The 22208-nt window shown below is 41.4% G+C and overlaps 1 protein-coding gene across 7 annotated transcripts in view; it reads left to right on the top strand.

The window, feature by feature from the left end:
* TTC7B (tetratricopeptide repeat domain 7B) overlaps positions 1–22208 on the top strand; it is a 322836-nt gene that overhangs the window by 5456 nt on the left and 295172 nt on the right. For 3 of the 7 annotated variants that reach the window (XM_037900827.2, XM_037900829.2, XM_043548175.1), the window contains exon 2: positions 21975–22129. The exons of 3 other annotated variants lie outside the window; for them this stretch is intronic. In XM_037900827.2, the coding sequence (XP_037756755.1) occupies positions 21975–22129 (155 nt within the window). Of the gene's footprint in view, positions 1–21974; positions 22130–22208 lie in introns of those variants that run through there. One more of the 7 variants, XM_037900830.1, reaches the window with a different exon arrangement.

Below are 22208 nucleotides of genomic sequence, written 5' to 3'. Positions count from 1 at the left end.
ATTGACTTTGTAGGTCCTTTGCCAAGGATTCAAAGAGGTAACCAATGCCTATTAGTAGTTGTCAGTCCTTTTTCAAAGTGGGTAGAGGCATTTCCTCTTAACGCCAATACTGCAAAAGTCACCGCCAAGGTCCTAGTAGAGTAAGTCTTCCCTCAGTGGGGGATCCCTGCAAAGGTAAAATCAAACCAGGGATCACATTTCACTGGACAGTTCTTTAGGGACTATCTTAAATTAATGGAAGTCCCGCAAAAACTGCACATCCCATACAGACCACAGTTATCTGGGTGATGAAACAAACCAATCAAATGATAAAAGTAATGTTAAGAAATGGTTAATGCCAGTGGGCGTAACTGGGACACTCTCATGCCTCTAATTTTAATGGCATTTAACTGGGTGCATCTCCTAATAAAACACCCTTTGAAGTAATAACAGGCCAAACGATGTGATTACCAAAACATTTAATTTGGCACATTAGTGGCACTCAATTAAAAAAAATATAAATGAATATGTACCTGCAGAATCTGCAAGAACATTTAAATCAGGTCAACTTGCAGGTAGCTGCTAAATTGGGAAAATCCAGACAAAAGGCAAAGGCCTACTTTAACAAAGTCCAAAAAAAGAATACTTGGAAAGTTAAAGACAAAGTAATGCTGTTATCATATAAAGCACCAAAGCATAAGCTTGTAATCAATGAATTGGACCCGTCTGAGTCATTGGTAAACTCAGTTCAGCAGTGTATGAAATTAGGATAAAAAAGGCAAGTGTAATAAAAGCAAAATTTACCATGCTAATCAGTTAAAGCTGTATCAGTCATTCAGGTTGCAAAAGCAACTTCCTCCTCAGAACTTAAGTGAACAGCATCCAACAAAATTGCAACAACTAAAGTCCAGCAGATTGCAACCATAAAATGAACATTAATATTTCTAGTTTACTACACCCTTATCATTGCTCTGAGGGTAAAACGAAGCCAAAATCACAAATTTGAAACTGAACTGTTACAACCCCATAAAACCAGATGACACGGTCATGTTCAGTTGCCTGAACGTGTAAAACAAAACATACCAACACAAAAAAAATTGGACTATTCTACTCAGCCCAAAACTAATCCACAGTCCTATCCACCAGGCTAAGGAAATTAAAGGGAAAGATGTCACCTTTAAATATCAATTGGTTAAAGTAATCTTGTTGCCATCCAGTGGCTGGAAAAAAATTTGTCCCTTAAATAATAACTCAAAGGGGGAAGGATGTCAAACCTATACCTCCTCACCAACAAATGCAACTTCCCTAAAACACGAAATACCTTATGAAACTTAAAAAACCAAAGCCATTTCTAATAACTGGAGGAAGTTTAACCTTATATAAACTTAAATATAAGAAATAAAAACAATATAAAGCACTCATTATAGCTACTTTTTAGACCAAACCAAAAAGCAAAAAATATGTACTAAATGTAACATTTAAACTTAAGGTTTGAAATCAAATTATTAACTGTAATTATAACAATCCAATGCCAAATAATGTAACTTGTCCAGTGATAAACCAAGAACCTGCTAGTGGTTTCACTACAATGCCCATAATAGGGAAAGTAATTAATCAGGTTCCGGTTATGCATATTCTTGTAGTGTTAAATTTGTCTCATTAGTATCTAGAAAAATTTAGCTATTGTCAGCATACCAAAGTGGCTTCCTTTTTCCAAGTACAACTTGTGGATAGGATTGCAGCCTATCAACAACAAGTGCAAAATATTGTTCTGTTGGGGATGGATAATAAAATCCATAAACAACATACCTCAAGAAGAAAGTGTAGCTTATATCTTCTTGAAAGTTTAGGATCCTTAATAGAACTATTTGATTCAGAAGTATCAATTTGAAACCAAGCGAATATGTAAAAAATTCGCAAACATATAAATTATGTGTTACAAAAGGATGCCAACCAAGTGGTCAGTCCAGTGTTACCGGAAATAAAGGGATTGTCACAGGGAAAGCAAAAAAAAAAAAAAACCCACATATTTGAATTTATGCCAACATTTATCAGTGATGCTATTAAAAAAAAATGAAATCTGTGACACCTCACCCCAACCAAAATGGTTGTTCTCTTTCTAAAAATTGTATAATGGCACGATCCTTATATGTCTCATTCACAGTCTCGTTACCAATATTTAACCCAAACAAGAATATGTACAGGCAATTGGTAGCTGTCCATTCTATAGTTCACCTCAAAGGCGACATCTATAGGGAATGCATTAATGCACCTCCCTTGGTGGTCTATCACACTCCAGCTCAGATCTGAAAAGTACCACAAACGGCCTGTTGATCTAAAAAAGGGCCTTAGTATATTTGTAGGTGTAATGTGTTTAAAACAAACACTGTTCTGTGTGAACTGCAGAGAAAAAAATTACAAAATTCACTGTTGTCATGCCTGGAAAGGCTGACTAAGTGAAAAACTCCAACAGAAAGGGTAACCTATGCTGAAAATAGCCAATTTTGCGTGGTTACCAATATGGTCCCTTAAAGTATCCCGTCACAAAGCCAATTTTTTGTTTTATTCCAAAGCAACTTTAATAGGGAATTAAGCTATGTCCTTTATTCCCACTTTTAAAAACATCACCATTATCCAGTCCAATCCAGCCTATCAGGATTTAACTATTCAAAGTACACCCACCTTTCTTGTCTACATTCCCCCACTAGGGTTACAGTTAAAGTCATTATTGGCTTGTAAAAAACCGCACCTCATACAAATCACTAACGATATGGACAAAGCCAAACAAGCTATTACCCAGTTAACAAATAAGGGTAATAAGCCTGCAACAACTCCTGGGGAAAATTTTCAATAAAAAAATGGGTTATTATCTAAGGAATTGCAATTGAAATTATATTCTTGTTTTAGATTGCCTGCAGTATAAATCCAACAGGCCCAAGCAGAAACCTAAATGGGCACCAAATGTTAAGAATAATAAATATGTATATATGGTGCCCACTCCAAAAACATGCCAGGGTCCAAAATATCATTTTAATACCCTTCCTCTATGCTGACTGAGGGAAAATGGTGTTAAAAATGTCCCCACAGATGCTTAACCACCTACATCCGTACCTATGTGGCAGGGTTCATTGTTGCAAACCACCCCGTCAAATGGGGGCGTGCAGCCTGTAGAATTAACCTGCTTGCTTGCATATGTATATCTTTTCTTATAGTTTAAGTATTTGGTTTATTGTAATACTTTTAATATAAATTTATAAACCTACGTTCAGCTGTAATGCAAGGGACCTACAGGCCATATTCTGTATGTTAAGCTAAGGCAAAGTTAGCATATCTAAGTTTGGAACCTTTCACCCAATTAGCAAAGTTGGCTTGCATGTGTCTGAAACCTTTCACCCAGATAGCAAAGTCAACATCCACACATATATCTGAGACCTTCACCTAAATACATAAATAATGGTAGAATGGCATAGGGGGTTTCCAAGTCTGTACCCTCAAATGTAACAGGTACACCGCAGGGAAAGAACCAAAATAACCGGGAAAACAAAAATAACGTGTATAATAGGAATCGGCAGTGTTTGGCACATGGCCCGCCATGGTAAACCTCCTGGTGGGCTAGGCTGGTTTGTTTACCTGCAGCATCTGCAGGTTCGGCCGATCGCGGCTCCCATTGGCTGCGGTTCACCGCTCCAGGCCAGTGGGGGCTGCGGGAAGTGGCCCGGGCTGAGGGATGTGCTGGCCGCCACTTCCCACAGCCCCCATTGGCCTGGAGCGGTGAAACGCAGGCCGAACCTGCGAACACGGCAGGTAAACAAACTGTCCCGGCCCGCCAGGGTGCTTACCCTGGCAGGCTACGTGCCAAACGTTGCTGATCCCTGGTGTATAACCTAATGTCATTAATATGTGTGTACATGTCATCAATATGTGCTGTGACAGGGTCAGGCCGGATGGCTACAGGAGAGTGATAGAAGGTAGATACATTAGCCCTAAATTAAGGAGGTCCCTTTTCCCTGAGTAAGATAATGGGCTGTTCCAGAACAATCAGGAAGTTGCTGGAACCAGTTATGGCAGGCAGGCTAATTAGGACACCTGGAACCAATTAAGAAGGTACTAGAGTCAATTAGGACAGACAGGCTAATCAGGACACCTGGTTTAAAAAGGATCTCACTTCAGTTAGCGAGGCGCGTGCAGGGAGCTGGGAGCAAGAGGGCACAAGGAGCTGAGAGCAAGAAGGCATACTGCTAGAGGACTGAGGAGTAGAAGCGTTATCAGAAATCAGGAGGAAGGTGCTGTGGTGAGGATAAAGAAGGTGTTGGGAGGAGGCCATGGGGATGTAGCCCAGGGAGTTGTAGCTGTCACACAGTTGTTACAAGAAACACTGTAGACAGCTGTGATCCACAGGGCCCTGGGCTGGAACCTGGAGTAGAGGGCGGGCCTTGGTTTCCCCCATCCCCCCAGCTCCCTATTGGGTACAGGAGGAGATGACCTGGACTGGGGGTCCCACCAGAGGGGAAGGTTCCTGGCCTGTCCCCCGACCCACTAGGTGGGCCAGCAGAAACTGCAGGAATTGTTCTCCTTCCTTTTACGCTATGCTGGCCAGTGATGAGGTTAGCTGAGTGGATGGCAGGTTTGAGCCACTAGCAAAAGTGGCCAAGCTGGGGGCTGCCGTGAATCTCTGTCAAGTGAATAACTTACAAGCCAAGTGTCAACAAATACTCAAAGGCACCAGTCATCAAAATGCTATGGTTGTGAGTGTGGTTAAATTAAATAGAACAAAAATAATAAAACAAATTGGGAATTACTGGCCAAGTCTTCTTTTACTTATTTATTTTTTAAATACAGTGTTACCAAAATAAATATGCATGGTTTTGTAAAATTAAATACCTTTGGTTTCTCTATCTGTGATATCTCAATTGCACTTTGGCTAACTGAAAAGAACATCTTCTCTGTCAGATAAAATATATGAAGTTTTTCAGTCCTATTAGTCTAGTTTTGGCTAACTAGAGAATGAACAGGGAGGTATGAGTCAGATTTTTCTTGTGACAGAAAACTAGCAAGACCCTTACGTATGAAGATAAGTTCTGTTTGTACATAATGTTTAGAGCTTTGAAATGTAAAGTGTTCGAATGCTAAATATTATTAAGTGTTCAGAGTGAGATCATGCTTTTCGTTTTTCCATTTCAAGGTGGTACAGAAGTTGGATTTTCTCTATTTTGAGCCAGTCTGAGTTGGCTGCCATTCTTAATTATTATTTGCAAATGGACAGGAAATGTGCTCATAGCTTATAAAACTACCGTGAATCCTGCATGGGCAAAAGTTACTTTAAAAATAGGCTTCTGCCCTCAGTAGCACGTGTAAAAGTGACCTGTCCATGGCTGCAGAAGGATCTAGTTTGAAAGTTGGAATTAAGAGGTTAGGAGCTTCTCACTGTTAATATTCTACTGAGACCTCTAGATCGGGATGCTGTAGCAGCAACTACCAATGGCTGGAATACTGTTGATTAGCAATTGCATGTAGCCAAAACTTGTCTTTGAAGTTATCTTTTTGATTGGAGAGTTGTTCTTAATGGTGACAGTCAACAGTGTTTTAAAAAAAATGTCAGACCCTCCAAAATTGTGAGATTGTCTTTGAAATCATGAGATCTTTAAAATATATTTTGGGTCCCTTTGATTTTACTTATGTGAGTTTTGAGCCTCTAATGTTCACACTTTCAAGCTTTTCTCTGCAATTATGAGGGCTAGACATTTTTTTTTTTTTTAAAGCTGAGATTCTCACGTCAAATGACTCCTGGAACTGGGGCTCTCACAAAAACACTGAATATCATGATAGTCAAGGCCACTGGTAAGTTGCAAATTCATGACATTGTGTAGTGATGAAACAGGAGGTAGCTCAAAATAAATTATTACAATGGAATTTTATATCATGATTGTAGTTGCTCAAAAAAATCAGACCACACTTCCTCCAAACAGCAGTTTTTACAATTCTTTTTTATTGTTCATATTTTGGAAAGATAAGATCCATATAGTGTCAGTTTGGGAATACAACTGAGTGGATGAAGTGGTTACAGCTCATGGATTTCCCCTCATTTGCAGACCTGCTTCCAGCCCCATGTCACTGCTACTGAGAATTTGACTCTCCTGAATTGCACTGGGGTCTGTGGGTCTTGCTGAAAAACAACGTGATCCAGGGTACCAAAGAGGCAACCCTCTGTAGTTCAGATCCATTTTCTAGACACCTTAGTTGATGTGAAATGTCACACTATATACAAAAGAGAGAAAACTTTCCACTGACACCTTTCTAATGAGGTTGCATGCAGATGCCACAAATACAAAGTAAACACTTTGACAAATTGTAGCGCAAAAGAAACATTGCTTGCAGTTCTGAAGTTTGCCATTGCAGATATACAAAACATTTAACACCTTCTTTTTAATTTTCTAATCTATTTCTGTTAAGTTTCTTGCCTTCTCTTCCTTGCCTCATTTGTTTTGATCTGTCTGCCTTATTTCTTAGTTTGTGTGTGTTTGGGTTTTTTTTGGCTCCTTTCCCTGGCTGCTGCCGCCACCTTCTCCTAGTGTTTTGTTTCATGTTAATCCTACTTTTCCTTATGTTTACCCTGCTTCATGTGGGAGCAGAGCAGTAAATTTGAAGTGGACAGAATATTTGTCATTTTCACTGTGCTGCTTCCATTGTACCTGGAGATTAGTAGGAAGTAAGGCTGTTTGATTAATTGTAGTTAACTCATGCGATTAAAAATAATTGTGATTAAAAAATTAATTGTGATTAATTGCTGTTTTAATTGCATTGTTAAACCGTAGAATACCAATTGAAATTTATTAAGTATTTTGGATGTGTTTCTACATTTTCATATATATCGTATTCTGTGTTGTAACTGAAATCAGCGTATTTGAAAATGTAGAAAACATCAGTGATGAGCTGCCAGAAGCTGAAGATCCGGTTCCTTCAGTCGCTCCGGGTCTTCGGCGGCACTTCAGCGGCAGGTTTTTCACTGGCTCCGGGTCTTCAGCGGCACTGAAGGACCTGCTGCTGAAGACCCCGGAACGAGTGAAGGGCCAGCTGCTGAAATGCTGCCGAAGGCACGCAGTGCCTCCGAGTGAGTACAAATTCACAGTGGGAGCCGAGAGCTCGGGTAGGACAGGAGTAAGGGGAGCCAAGAGCTTGGGCGGGACGGGCAGGACAGGAATTTGCCCACCCCTTTAACAACTGGTTCTCAACTGGCTGCAAAATTTAACAACCGGTTCTCAACCGGCTGCAAAATTTAACAACTGGTTCACGCGAACCGGTGTGAACCGGCTCCAGCTCACCACTGGAAAACATCCAAAATATTTAAATAAATGGTATTCTATTATTGTTTAACAGTGTGATTAATCATGATTAATTTTTTTAGTTGCTTGACAGCCCTAGTAGGAAAGAAGAATGGATCTTGTCAATTTCAGTTTGTTTTGTTCCCCTGTGGAGTAAAAGCCAAGAGGATCAGGGGCTTCTTGTGTGTCAGGAGCTGCCTACTCTGTTGTAAACTAATTCTTCATTCTCTTTCCACACAAATCAGAGGCAAATATTTTTCACTTATTTTGACTTTGTTTCAGAACATAACTGATGTAATAAGATGTGGAACAGAATTGCTGGTTCTCAGTAAATATCTTCTGCCTAAGAGAGATGATGGTGGTACTATTCAGACTGTGGCATCTTGATTTTGATAACTGGAGGGGAATATTGTGAGTTGTGACAAGATATCTGTGCTTCCAAACAAACTGTGGAAGTAGTGGATAACTTAATCTATCTAGGCAGTAAACTGTCATCAAATTGGCGCAGCCAGTCACACACCCTAAGGAAAAATGGTTTAGCAGCCTCATACATGAAGGACTTACATAAGGTCTGGAGTCAAAGCAAGTGAAACTATATACAAAAGTGTGGATTTATCAAACCAATTCTTGCAGTCCTCTTATATGGATCTGAAACATGTACATTGCCTAAACAAGGTATCAGGAGACTGGAGGCATTTCATGTGCATTGCCACTAGCGACTACTGGGTATAAGATGGATTGACTTTATCAGAAATAGGGACGCATTTTTGAAAACTGGCCTCGAGATAACTGAGAAATGGCCTGTAGAATTGGTATTTGAGAGTTGTCTGGCAGCCTCCTTTTGGTAGTCAGACCTGTTCACGATTCTTATAAACAGAGTTTTTAATGCCACATACAGTCATTTGCCACACATTTGCCTTTATAAAACCTCATTTTCAGTTGCTTGTAAGTTTGCTGAACTTTAAACATTCGGGCTGAATTTTTCCATGCTCGCTGTCTGTCACAGACGGATTTTAATTTTAGATTTTTGTAAAGTTTCTGCAGAAATGGTTCAGCTGTTTCTGAGAATGAGATTAGGCAAAATACATTGTGTTGTCCATGTTCTAAAAAATTTCTGCCAACTTGTTCTTTGAAAAGTTGTAGTGCCCCCAAGCTTTGGCAGAGGGTTGCCTCTCTGTAAGGGATGATTTTTGGTGATCCCATGAAAAAGTGCACAAATTTGACCAAACTGTAAACCTTTGAAAAATCTCAATTTACACCTGCTCAGTAGAGATTTGCTAGAATTTGGCAGCTAAGTTCTCTGAAGACTTTGTGCATGCTGAGAATGCTCCATCCTGAAATCCGGGGGTAAAGGAGACTGGGAACAAGTAACTGGAGTGTGGAAAGAGAGGGTAGGACAAAGACATAAGTGGTCAGGATTGGGGGGAACAGGAACAGTAGGCTCTTTGATCACTTGGGAACGTTCCCCTCCAGAGTCTCAAATGGAATCAAAGATTCCTGAATCTCAGCATTCCTCTGCTACTAGTGGGTGGCTGTGAAACTCACTGGCAAAGAGTGTAGTGGCTCTTTGACCTCAAGGATGAGAGCCTACTACAGCTGCTATCATTTACTTTGTTAGCTAAAGTGGTAGGGATCTGTGCTATGCATCTAAAGGTTCCAACTCTGCTGATGACCCATGTGGATGTCAATATGATTCTACATGATGGATTATCTATTTTTTTTTTCAGTTTAAAAAAAAAACGAGAAAATTACTTTTAAAAACACCTACATTAAAAGAACATTGAGGTAGACTGTTCAGTCTTACTTTAGCCTTCTTGTGTATTTGCATTGTATTTGCAAATACACGATCACATACTATGTTTTTCCACAGAACCCCTTCTTCATTTCATGAACAGGATGAACTGCAGTGGGGATGAATTCATAGATTTTTAAGGCCAAAAGGAACAATTGGATGATCTAGTTCTGTGTAATTTCACTGAGCCCAGCAACTTGTGTTTGACTAAAGAGACGTTAAAGACAGAAGGGACCATCATGATCATTTAGTCTGACCTTCTGCACATTACAGGCCACAGAACCTCATCCACTCACTCCTGTAAGAGGCCTATAATTTCTAGCTGAATTGACATCTTGATTTAAAGACTTCAAGAGCCCCCAGGGTCTCTGCCAACCTGACCTGGGGGAAATCCTTTTCCGATCCCAAATATGGTGATCTTCTATAAAGGCATCCAGACTTAACTTGAAGACATCAAGAGATGGAGAATCCATCACTTCTCTCAGTAGTTTCTTCCAGTTGTTGATCATCTTCACTTAAAAGTTTTTGCTTGTTTCTAATTTGGATTTGTCTAGATTTAAATTCTAGCCATTGGTTCTTGTTATGCCTTTCTCAGCTACTAGTATCTGCTGTTTTCTTCCTGTGAAGGTATAGGTACAATATAATCAAGTAATCTGTTGATCTTTTTCTCATTGCATCTTCGTTTCTCACTTTCCGGTATTTTTTCCAGCACTCCAATCATTTCTGTGGCTCTTCTCTGCATCCTCTCCAATTTTTTAACATCCTTTTAAAAATGTGGACAGTAGAACTGGATACAATATTCCAGTATCAGTCTCACCAAAGCTGTACTCAGGGGTAAAATAACCTCCCCCCTTTTCCTCCCCTCCAAGGATTGCATTAGCCTTTGTTCCCACAGTATGTTAATGGGGGCTTATGTTGCGTTGCTTGTCCACTATGACCTTAAATCCTTTTCAGAGTCTATGTTTTCCAGGATATAGTCTGGCTCCCCCAATCCTCCCCACACATTTACTGGATTTATGGCCAGCATTGTTAGTTCCTAGATGACCTTGCATGTATGTGGCAAACTCACAGCCAAACCAGGGCTGCTCAGTCAGGCTGCTGCTGCATGCCTGAGGGCTGACTCACTGCAGGCTCTGTTGAGTGCTGACTCACCACAGCACCTATCACTGAGCAGATCCAGGGTCAGATGACCACAGGCTCAGGTATTTCCACAACCTCACCAGAGTCTGAGCAACAGAGCTACCTGGCCAGGAACCTTTCTGCTGCCTTGCAGTACATCAGACTCCTGCCCCAGCCTTGCTTGAGCCCTGTCCTTTTCCCCCTTGCACTAGCCTCACTCCAGCGACATCACTGACCTGCTCTAGCCTTGCCTCCTCTTCCTCCTATGACAGATCCTTGGGGTACTACCTGGAACTGTGGGAACACTCCGCTCCCTTAACTCTTCAGCCTGCGGCTGTCTCTCACGATGCTTTGCTAGTGACAAGCAGCAAACCTCTCCAGGTGCTGTGATCACTCAGTCAACAATATGCAGGGACACACCTGGATAAGTTCCCACGGTATTCTTGCCAGCAAGTTAAAGAGGTATGGGCTGGATGAATGAACTATATGGTGGATAGAAAGCTGGCTAGATCCTTGGGCTCAACAGGTAGTGATCAATGGCTCCATGTCTAGTTGGCAGCCAGTATCAAGTGGAGTGCCCCAAGGGTCGGTCCTGAGGCCGGTTTTGTTCAGTATCTTCATTAATGATCTGGAAGATGGCGTGGATTGCACCCTCAGCAAGTTTGCAGATGATACTTAACTGGGAGGAGTGGTAGATATGCTGGAAGGTAGGGATAGAATACAGAGGGCCCTAGACAAATTAAAGGATTGGGCCAAAAGTAATCTGATGAGGTTCAACAAGGACAAGTACAGAGTTCTGCACTTAGGACGGAAGAATCCCATGCACTGCTACAGACTAGGGACTGAGTGGCTAGGCAGCAGTTCTGCAGAAAAGGACCTAGGTGTTGCAGGGGATGAGAAGCTGGATATGAGTCAACAGTGTGCCCTTGTTGCCAAGAAGGCTAATGGCATTTTGGGCTGTATAAGTGGGAGCATTGCCAGCAGATCGAGGGATGTGATCGTTCCCCTCTATTCTACATTGGTGAGGCCTCATCTGGAGTACTGTGTCCAGTTTTGGGCCCCACACTACAAGAAGGATGTGGAAAAACTGGAAAGAGTCCAGCGGAGGGCAACGAAAATGATTAGGGGACTGGAGCAAATGATTTATGGGGAGAGGCTGAGAGAACTGGGATTATTTAGTCTGCAGAAGAAAAGAATGAGGGGGGATTTGATAGCTGCTTTCAACTACCTGAAAGGGGGTTCCAAAGACGATGGATCTAGACTGTTCTCAGTGGTAGCAGATGACAGAACAAGGAGTAATGGTCTCAAGTTGCAGTGGGGGAGGTTTAGGTTGGATATTAGGGAAAAACTTTTTCACTAGGAGGGTGGTGAGGCACTGGAATGGGTTACTTAGGGAGGTGGTGGAATCTCCTTCCTTAGATATTTTTAAGGTCAGGCTTGACACAGCCCTGGCTGGGATGATTTAGTTGGTGATTGGTCCTGCTTTGAGCAGAGGGTTGGATTAGATGACCTCCTGAGGTCCCTTCCAACCCTGATATTCTATGATTCTGTGAATCTAAGTTGCATGAATGGTCTCTAAGGCAGTGGTTCTCAAACTTTAGCAACCCAAGAAACCCTGTTTTGATTAAAAAATTTTCAGGGACCCCCAAGCCCTCCTTTTCAGCTCCAGGCCCCGTCCCCACTCCACCCCTTCCCCCAAGGCTCCACTCCCTCCCCACCTCTTCCCACGCCCCCCCGTTCACTCCATTCACCCTCTCTCCATCGCTCGCTCTCCCCCACCCTCACTTTCACCAGGCTGGTGGAAGGGCTTGGGGTGCAGGGTGCGGGCTCTGGGAAGGAGTTTGGGTGCTGGGTGCCCCCCCCCCCCCCCGGGGACATGCCGTCCGCTTCCGGAAGCAGCATGCGATGCGGCCAGGGCAGACCTGTCTTAGCCCTACTGTGCTGCCGGAGTTTTAGGCAAAAAATCTTCTGGTTTGGCTTGAGTAGCCTACGGGAGATAGAGGGAGGAGGAGGAGGAGTTGATCAGCGGGGTCCGTAGACCCCCTGGAGTACCCTCGTGGACCCCCAGGGGTCCGTGGACCCCAGTTTGAGAAACGCTGCTCTAAGCCATTAATCAACCATACACAGGAGAACAGCAGCAAATCCCCCTCGCTTTGCACCCCAGAAATGTACCACTTTACACTGATCAAGACCCTGTTGAACAGGGTGGATTTGATTTAAATCACTAGTCAGGAAGACTCGATTTAATCATGGATTTCTACATAAAGGTGCATTCTTGTTGGTTGTTACAGAATTAAGACGTATTCTTCACAACTCAGAGATAGATATAGGTTTCATTTTTAGAAGGTACACCCTATACATGTTTAAACTCATTTATTTTGAAAACTTTTCAGATAAGTTTTACAGCTATATCAGAAAATGAATGATTGTTTGGTTATTTCATTTACCAAAGATAATTGAAGCAGATAGTTCACCTCCCAGTGACTTCATAAATATCTCCAATTCAACAGGTTAATCATTAATATTTGGAGGATTTTCTTGCCATGATGTATTAGAAGGAGAATATCACCAGCAGACATTTAAATTGTTTTGTGTATGCTGGATTTTTTTTCTTCAACAGCAAACATATAATATTTTAACAAAACAAGCATATGAATTTTTGAATTAAGTTAAACATTCACGTTTTTTAAAATCAGGTTTGTTTTTGTTAAAACTGTTTTTAACTAAAATAGTTAAATGAAATATTTTTTTAAAAAAAACAGAAATTAAATCGACTATGTCGGCCAGGTCAACATGAGAAACTTAAAATATTGGCTTCTGCAGTTAACTCAGGCGTCTTCACCTTCATTTTCCTGTTAGTTCATAATCTGGAAAAGAAGAATAAGCTTTCATGTCCCAAATTATTTTTCAGGTCCCAAATGATTTCTCAATTTGGAATGAATTAGTCCAAAGCAAGAAAATATTCTTTCTACACCGGCAGAAGAAGCTACTGCTGTTAAAAGTGAGATTATCACTTCAACGGTCTCTGAATCCAAGTGCCTAAGTGACTTCCACCAGTTCACTGGTGTGACTTTCTTTAAAACATTGTCAGCAAACATATATTTCTTGAATGGTTAATCTTAAGCTCTGAAGTTTATTATAGTTGGCATTATGGAGGAATGATTGCTGGATTTCCATGTCATGGCCAACTCTTCTTCTTCAGCAGTTAAGGTTTGACCCTGGTACCGAGCATTGAGAATATTTGCAGGAAAATGAACTGGAGATAGTGCTTGTCCCATTCGTTTTTTTTAATGCTTGTAATTTTAACTCTGTCAGTGCATATTTCTCTTAAGATCTCACTCAGCTCCTTCCAAATTTCAACAGCATCAGCAATAAAACAGCTATTTCCCTGCATTTTGTTCAAGGCTACAGAAATAGGCTTCAGGGTACTTACTCAGCATGTGTTCAACATTTGTCTTAAGCCCAATGTTGAGAACTTTGGCTGTGACAGTGCCATCTTTTTTTTTCACAATTTTGTTCACAAACTGTCATCCGATTAAGCTAGTTCTTGATATAGTGCTCAAAAGAGTCCACTACTGAGTTCCATCGCATGTCTTGTGGGAGAGTTAGCTTGGTTCCTCCCACTTTTTTCAGAGCAGCTGCTGCAAAATGGTTGTTACAGAAGTACATTGCAGTTTGAACAACTTTAGCCTTTATTTCTGGAACACTGAAGTGTTTGGCTAGGAGGTGCATCAAATGAGCACTGCAACTGTATGTTATTAGCTTGGGAGTCTCTTCTAAATAATTTCTTCTAATCTTTGATACATTTGCAGCATTGTCTGTGACCAAGCAGCGTTCCAGACATTTGAATTTTTTTCACAGTTTGTTATAGCTTTTACTGCTGCTACTTGTAAGTATTTTGCTGTGTGTGCATTTCTTGATATATCAATTGTTTCTGTAAGGAAGATATTCTCTTCTTCTGTTGTCACACAAGCACATACAACAGGATCATAGTGGACATTGCTTCACCCATCAAGACTCAGGTTAACAATTTTACCCTCTAGACCTTTTGCACACTGCTCAATTTCTCTTTCATACACTTTGTCCTGCAATTTGCCTGTGACATCTGCTCTGTTGGGTGGACTGTATTCTGGTCTTAATGTCTGAATCATGTTTATGAAGTGTGGGTTCTCAATCATATGGAAAGGAGTGATTGTTGCATAAACAAACTGGGCAATTTTTTCATCAATTACCTCTTTTTGTAATCTGCTGTTTCTTATCACAGACGTATCTATGGTTGTTTCTGGATGATGGAGTTTTTTTTTTCTTTTTGCTACAGGTGATATACTGTGGCTATGTGACATAAATGATGTGACTGAAACACTATCATTGGCAGATAACTCTGAAACTATAGAAAATGATGGTGATCTTGAAGGTGGATTGTCTTCTGAAACCTGTATGTTGAGGATGGATTCTCCTAAACAAAATAAGTCAATGCAGTTATTTAATTATTATTACCATACTGCTCATTTAGTATTACTCATTGCATTCACTGACACTTAGTACTTACTTTAAAGGTGAAATTGTAAAAGGAAGATCTGCCTATTTCAGCCATTTATTTTTTTTATCACAACTGCATCTAAAATGGTACTACCGTAGACTAATAACTATATTTTTTGCTCAAACATGAGAATTCAAGAATAGTCCAGAAGGAAGACAGGCAGTCCTTAAGATCCTGCATATTCAGGCATGTTCCTTTCATCATCTTCAACGCCGCTTCCTCCTGAGAAGGAATACGTCTCATGATGGTGTTTCATTCGGGAAACCAGGCCTTGTATTTCTTTGTTGCACTCTTTGCATTTTGCACACATGCCTGTCTTACTCACAGGTAGAGGAACTTCATTAAAATATTCCCAAACTGGCTCTCTTTTATGGTCTGCTGTCATAATAGGTTTTCTCTTCTCATGAGAGAGTGGGATGGTAGATCTCAAATCAATGAAGACTACACTCAGAAAGACCACATGACTTCTGAAATATGCTGCTCAAATGGTTTCCCTTTTGTTTCTACTGCCTGTCCCTCCCTTTCCACATTTATCTCCAGATCTCTTCTCCTTGTCCAGGAGGTAAAGGGCCTGCTACAGCTGGGAATGGTGGAGGAAGTTCCTTGTGGGTGAAGGAACAAGGAATTCTATTCCCGGTACTTTCTAATCCCAAAGGCGGTCTAAGACCCATCCTGGACCTGCGAGACCTCAACAAATACCTAAAGAAGTTGAAGTTCCACATGGTCTCCCTGGCCTCCATCATACCCTCCCTGGATCCGGGAGACTGGTATGCCGCCCTCGACTTGAAGGATGCTTAGTTTCATTTAGTGATCTTCCATGGACACAGATGCTTCTTGCGCATCACAGTGGGATCAGACCACTACCAGTTTGCAGTCCTCCCTTTCGGCCTAGCAACAGCACCAAGGGTGTTTACCAAGTGCATGTCAGTGGTAGCAGCTTACCTCAGGCTTCGGGGTATTCAAATATACTTGTATCTCGATGACTGTCTGATCAAAGGCTGCTCCAGGTCTCAAGTCTAATGGGACATTGCGGTGCGACAGGTCACGTGCCGGTCCTGGGCCTGTTGGTGAACTACAAGAAATCAACATTCTATCTGGTGCAAAGGATAGAGTTTATCGGAGTGGTGCTCGACTCCACCTGTGCCAGAGCTTTCCCATCACAGGAGAGGTTCCAGATGATGATGGACTTCATCGCAGGGGATCTCTGCGTTCGCTCTAACCACAGCTGGGTACATCTGCATCTGCTGGGCCACATGGCAGCATATACGTATGTCATCCACCATGCGAGGCTTCAGAATGTGACCCTTGCAGCAGTGGCTGGCGACAGTCTATTCCCAGTCCAGAGAGCACTTACACAAGGTAGTTACTGTTCCACCAGTGATACTTACATCCCTGCAGTAGTGGACCGACCCCAAGGCTGTCCTGGAAGGAGTTTCATTCGATAGCACACCCCACTCAGTCAAACTGATATTGGATGCTTCAGCCATTGGCTGGGGAGTGCATCTAGGTGAGCTACAGACCCAGGGGACATGATCCCCAGAGGAGATGACATTGCACATAAATGTCAAGGAGCTCAGAGTGGTACGTCTGGCCTGCGGGGTCTTCCTACTGCATCTGTCAGGCAAAGTGGTGAGAGTGTTTACGGACAATACGGCCTAGATGCTCTACACTCCAGAGGGTGCCAGAGCTGGTACCCTACGGATACCACTGAGGGGAAAACTTCCGGCACCGGTGCATGTGGCAAGCACACACACCTAATATGGAATGGACACGAGTAACACTTCTAGAAGAACACCAGTTACGGAACAGGTAACTGTCTTTTTCCCAAATGCTTTAGACAAACTCACTGGTAAAGATAAAACATTAAAAGAAGTTTATTTATTACAGAAAGATTTAAAGTGATTATAAGTGGTCGGCATACAGGTCGGAGATAGTTATCTAAGAAATAAAAAGTAAACACTCATTCTAAATCCTAAACTTTATCATTCTTAGTAAGATTTGAATCAAACAGTTTTTCTCACTTCATTGGATGTTACAGGCACATTACAATTCTTAATATACAGTCTAAATTCCCTTCTCAGCCTGGGACCAATCTCCCCAGTTCAAAGTTCTTGTCTTCCCAGCGTTCTTGTTGCCTTCAGAATAGGTGGAGGAGGAGTGAGGTGGCCTCATAATGTCACTGTCCCTTATTTTATACTCTCAATTCATGTCCCTGGAAAAACACTGGTCCAGACATGTCCTGGTGGGCTTTGCTGAGTCACAGAGTTAAGCAGTCCCCGTTGTGTGGTGCTTGCACAACTGTCTCTTATTGAATTGTAAATCTCTTGGTTACAATTCCCCTGCTGGTCCATGGTTGTTGATAGTCGTTTAATGCCCACCTGGGTGTGGGTCACCTCCTTTGTTGTCCCTGGAGAGCTGGCTGTGGGTGTCTCCCAGACTCTCAACATATTTCAATAACAGCCAGATAGCAGAATCTCATAACTTCATACACAATAACTACGTATGTACTGTGACAAAGCTCTGTCCTTGCCTTCGTGGGTCCCGCGTGTCCTGGCAGATTTCGCTAGCCTCAGAGGCTCACTGTGACCCTCCACGTAACCCTTCTCTCTCTAGGGACAAGGGTCACAGTCTACTGAGCCATTTGCATCATAAGCCAGCGAGGGAGATGAGGAGAAGTTGTCCTTCCTTGCACAGTCTCTGTTGTCTCCCAGTCTCAGTGATTAATCGGGGCAAAGGGGGGAAGGGGGAGCCCGGGCCCACCCTCTACTCGGGGCTCCAGCCTAGGGACCCTAATAGTATCAGCTGTGGTAGCTGACCTTTTAGAAACATGACATGTACAGTTCCCTGGGCTACTTCCCCCACAGCAGCCCCCACTTCCTCAAGCTCCACTTCACCCTTACCTCAGGGCCTCCTTCCTTGTGCCTGATACGGTGTGTACTACTCAGTCTCTCCAACAGTGCAACTTCCTCCCACAGCTCGTGACATGCACACCCACCTGACTAACTGGGAGGCTTTTAACTAGTTTCAGCCAGCCCCTGATTGGCTTCAGGTGTCCCAATCAACCTAGCATTCTCCCTGCCTTCTGGAAAGTTCTTAATTGGCCCCAGGCTTCTTAATTGACCTGGAGCAGCTGCCATTTCACTTATCCTGGTACCAGGGATTTGTTTAGCCTGGAGCTAATATTATCTGTCTCCATCTGGCCTTGCCCTGTCACAGTACATATTTTAACAAAACAATGAGTTTCAGCAGATCATGATTTTTCATATAATAGCTTACAAGGCATGCTTTGGAAGAAATATCACAACCATATACAAAGGATAAATATGAAGTTTATAGGGTGCTACTTTGAGGTATAGCCACCCCCCCTCATGTCACACCCCCAAAGCCTCAGACTCTATCTGGTTTCGACCTTTGGCACCTATCTGAACTCCGACTTTGGTATCAGGTTGGCTTGTCTTTGGACTCTGACCTCCCAGATTTGACTTACGTCCTGCACCTGGCCTCTGGCTACCGTTCTGATCCTGGTTTGTCTGCAGACTCTGATCTTGGTTTTGATCCTGCCCTGCCTCTGGATCTCAATTCCTTGGCCCAGACACAAACCTATGCCTAGCTGTGACCCACGCTTCAGCCATTAGGCCTAATTATTGGAGACAGTGCCTGATAGCATGTGGCTGTATAAAGTGTATTTTGTTCGAAGGGGCCCAGCTTACCAAACGATTCAGATTGTTCCTTGTGATTGACCTGTCCTCCTCATTATTTATCTCTCTGCCAGTGTTTGTGTCACCTGCAAATTTTATTAACAGTGATTTTGTTTGCTTCCAGATCATTGATAAAAAATAGCCTTTCCCCTACCCCTTCATGGGGTTCCTGAGTTTGAGCTCCAGCTTGAGCCCCAAAGGTCTACATCACAATTTTATAGCCCCATAGCCCGAGCCCTTGAGCTGGAGTCAGTTCATATGGGTCAGCCGTGGGTGTTTAATTGCAGTGTAGACATACCCTCAGTAATCTTTCCTCTGAAAAGCAGATGACAGAATCCTGGGGGCCTGTGAACGTGTTTGAAGTGCAGTTTTATTGTAAGCTTGTGGCTGACTGCTGATCTTGCTCAAGAGGAAATTTTCACATACTTCTTGTTAAATTCCTCACATTGAGTGAAAGTGAGATACATTGAATAGCATTACTGTGCCGTCAAAGCTATTTTTTAGTGTGTACAGTTTACCATGTCTGACCTCCATTTGGATGGGGCAGTTATTGAGGGAAAGTACATCACGACTGAGGAAACCTCTAAACACAATCTCTTGTACATTTATAGTGTCAGATTCTGTTACCTGGTTTTCAAATGGATATTAGAATGGTTATTTCAATAAAATTTGAAATGAGGATGTATCCATGGGGATGTAATATGAAATATGCCCTATAATGTTAGATACAGATCTCTTCTTTTGTATCCCAGGTATTTTGTTAGTAGTATCCTTTGTTAGATTCAGACTGTTTGCACTTATCTAGTCCATTAGAGTTTAAGCCATGTTTGAAGAAAAATATAAAATACATAATTAGTTGCCTATCACAAAGTGAAAAGGTATCCTACCATATCAAGTATTTTAAAAAATGTGTTCATTCTAGAGTTCTGGTATCTTTGAAAATGGTGCCTTATTGTATCATTGCAGAAGGTTAAAATTGCCCATTCTGTTTCTACATTTCAGTATATTTTTCACTAGACTTGTCATATCAGCACTTGCAGCACGGCTATTGATATTGATGCAAATTACTTTGTGCTGGAATGCCTATGGTATGCCTTATCTGTAATGCCTTATCTGTAAAATATTTATTGGATCAATGATACAAGATTACTTTCTTCCACTTGCTGTTGCTATATGGCTTGTCCTCTTTTCTCATTTTCAGCATTGAATCATCTCTTATGCCATTATTTTCTATTCTTTCCTTCTGAGCAGACTGTTACAGTTAAATGATTTTGTTGCAGTTTCACTTAGTTTGCTTCAAAATGTGCGGTGCTTGTGAAGTTAACCTTTCTTGAAAGGGGCAAGTGTCAGCACTGCGTAATGTTTGGGAGCATATTGGTCTGCCATATCTTTATTTCTTCAGATACAATAAAAATTTACCTGTAAAGTACTAGAATCTGCTTCAGACTTTGTAACTGATGTCCTAATTTTGAGAGTCTACCCTTGAGAAACTGTAATGACCTTTTTGATTACAAATTGCAGCTGTTAAAGTCACAGTTTAAAGTATCTTGATAATTGTAGAAAAATTCATACCACTGGGAAAGATTTCCTTGCTTTGTAAATACAAGGAGTACTTCGTAAGCATTATTTAGTCTTGTGAATTTCATAAAAATGCTCAGTCCTTATGAGTGATGAAGCAAATACTAAAAGCCTCCTTAACCTGCTGGTTTCCTGCAGCAGTTAACAAAGGGTTCCTTGTCTTTTACTAAATCAAAAGATCTTCTTTGCCATGAGACCCTTTCATTTGAGGTTTATGTAAGAGTTGATACATTTAATTCAAGGTTATCAAATTCAGTGCATAAGGTGATTGGTTATAACAGCTTCATTGAGTACATTGTATTGAAAGTCTTCTCTAGCCTATTTTTTAAAATATGTAAGTGGAAAATATTGGCATTTATTTCAGAACTCTAGTTTGGCTTGTTAGTCTAACTAACTAAACCTAAACTAACTCTAATGTCACTAACACTATGAAATGAAAACACTTCTGAGAACTTTGGGCTTACTGTTCTAGGAGTAAAATGATCAAATGTCAGTTTGCCTTTTGACAAAGGCATATATAGGTTTCAACACAGGAATAGTTCTAACTCGAGCCATTTCCCCATATTACTGATGCCTACAGAACAGTGGAGCTTGCCTGCTCCTATATATAATTCAATACATTGGTGAATATTCAGGACAAGAGTTGATAATAGCTGGCAACACAGCACTGACTTATTTTTGGTAGGCTGGGTGCTCTACAAATCAGGAAGAAGATTTTTACCTTTATTGAAATTATTTGGATACATAATTGAGCAAAATTACTATTTTTTCTGCTTTGAAATGGGACGTGTACACCATTGATATATGGATGGAATGGTTGTCCAAAGTTGTTGCTGTTTCTGTCAGGCCAAATGAAATGGTATCTGACATCCTTTTGTCCTTCAGACATCTGCCTGTTACATTTAAGATCAGGATATGATACAGAAACAATATTACTCACTCTGATTTCATAATTTCAGTGTACACAGGTCAGATGCACTAATCCAGCTAGAACTTTCAGCAGTCTTAATAATGTCAAACATAAGATGCAGTTGATGTGTTTGCGAGACCTGACACAGTGGAAGGAATCTGATTAGAATGGTATCAGAATCACAAAGCCCAGTCTTATTACCTCTTTTGTTTAATGTGTAGGTGAAGGCACTTGGGAAGCTGATAAGGGTTACAGTGTTCTCAACCTCCTGATGATTGATAGCTCTATCACCTTTATCATACCCAGATTGAGCCATTGCCTTGTTTTTCCAAGGTCTGGCAAAAATGGGAAACTGAATGAAAGTCAGTTGTCCAAGATGGAAGTGCTAGTGCTGGCTGCTGGTTAACTTCCAGATAAAATTCAAGTAGCTGATGCCCATCTGTAATGCCCTAATTGACCAGGAAATCCTGAGGGAAATCTCTTTCTCTGAGCTGCCACATAATCTGTATTCAGGTAGAAATCTTAATCTAACAATTGCAAGTATGATGTTTTTGAGACGGGTTAGGGCATTCTTGGTAGCAGGTGCTTGCCTCTAGAATTCACTGCTGCCGGAAATTCATCAAATGCTGAGTTTACCTGTATTCGGAAAGCCCTGAGAGCTGCACCTCTTCTCAATGGTTTTTGATTTTAAAAAACCAAAAGGTCATAGAATATTAGATCCCAATTAATGGGAAATAGATTTGCCTTAATCTCTGTGACTATAATGCTATAGTGCTCCTATAATGCTATGATAAGTATTTAAATGATAAATTGAAAAATAAAATAATAAACACCACTTTTATAACGCCGTGTTAAATCTCGGTCACTGGCCCTTAATGTGTCTCTACCATGAGTTCTGCATTTAAAGTCCAGAACTAAAAATAATTACCTCCACTGCTGTATGCTTCCTCTGTAATCTGTGTTAAATATCAGCTGGATAGAATGGCTATTACTGTTGTGAAGACTTTTTCCCTTTGACGCTGTTTTTTTCTCTTTATAGATGACATGGCAGAACTTCTCCTTGGGGAGTCAAAACTAGAACAGTTTTTGAAGGAAAATCCTTTTAAACAGGGCACTAGTCCCCGGGGTCCCCGGCCAAAGCTGACCGAGGTCAGGAAACATCTCACTGCAGCACTTGACAGAGGAAACCTAAAGGTATTCACAGAAGTCTGGAGAAAGGGTTAGAAAATTAAGGATATAGTTGGAAGTTAATTGAGAGGAAAAGCTTTATGAG

This window comes from Chelonia mydas, chromosome 6, assembly GCF_015237465.2.
Source record: "Chelonia mydas isolate rCheMyd1 chromosome 6, rCheMyd1.pri.v2, whole genome shotgun sequence".
NCBI classification, from domain to species: domain Eukaryota; kingdom Metazoa; phylum Chordata; order Testudines; family Cheloniidae; genus Chelonia; species Chelonia mydas.
The sequence above is the reverse complement of the archived record's forward strand: the minus strand, read 5'-3'. Positions and strand labels throughout refer to the sequence as shown.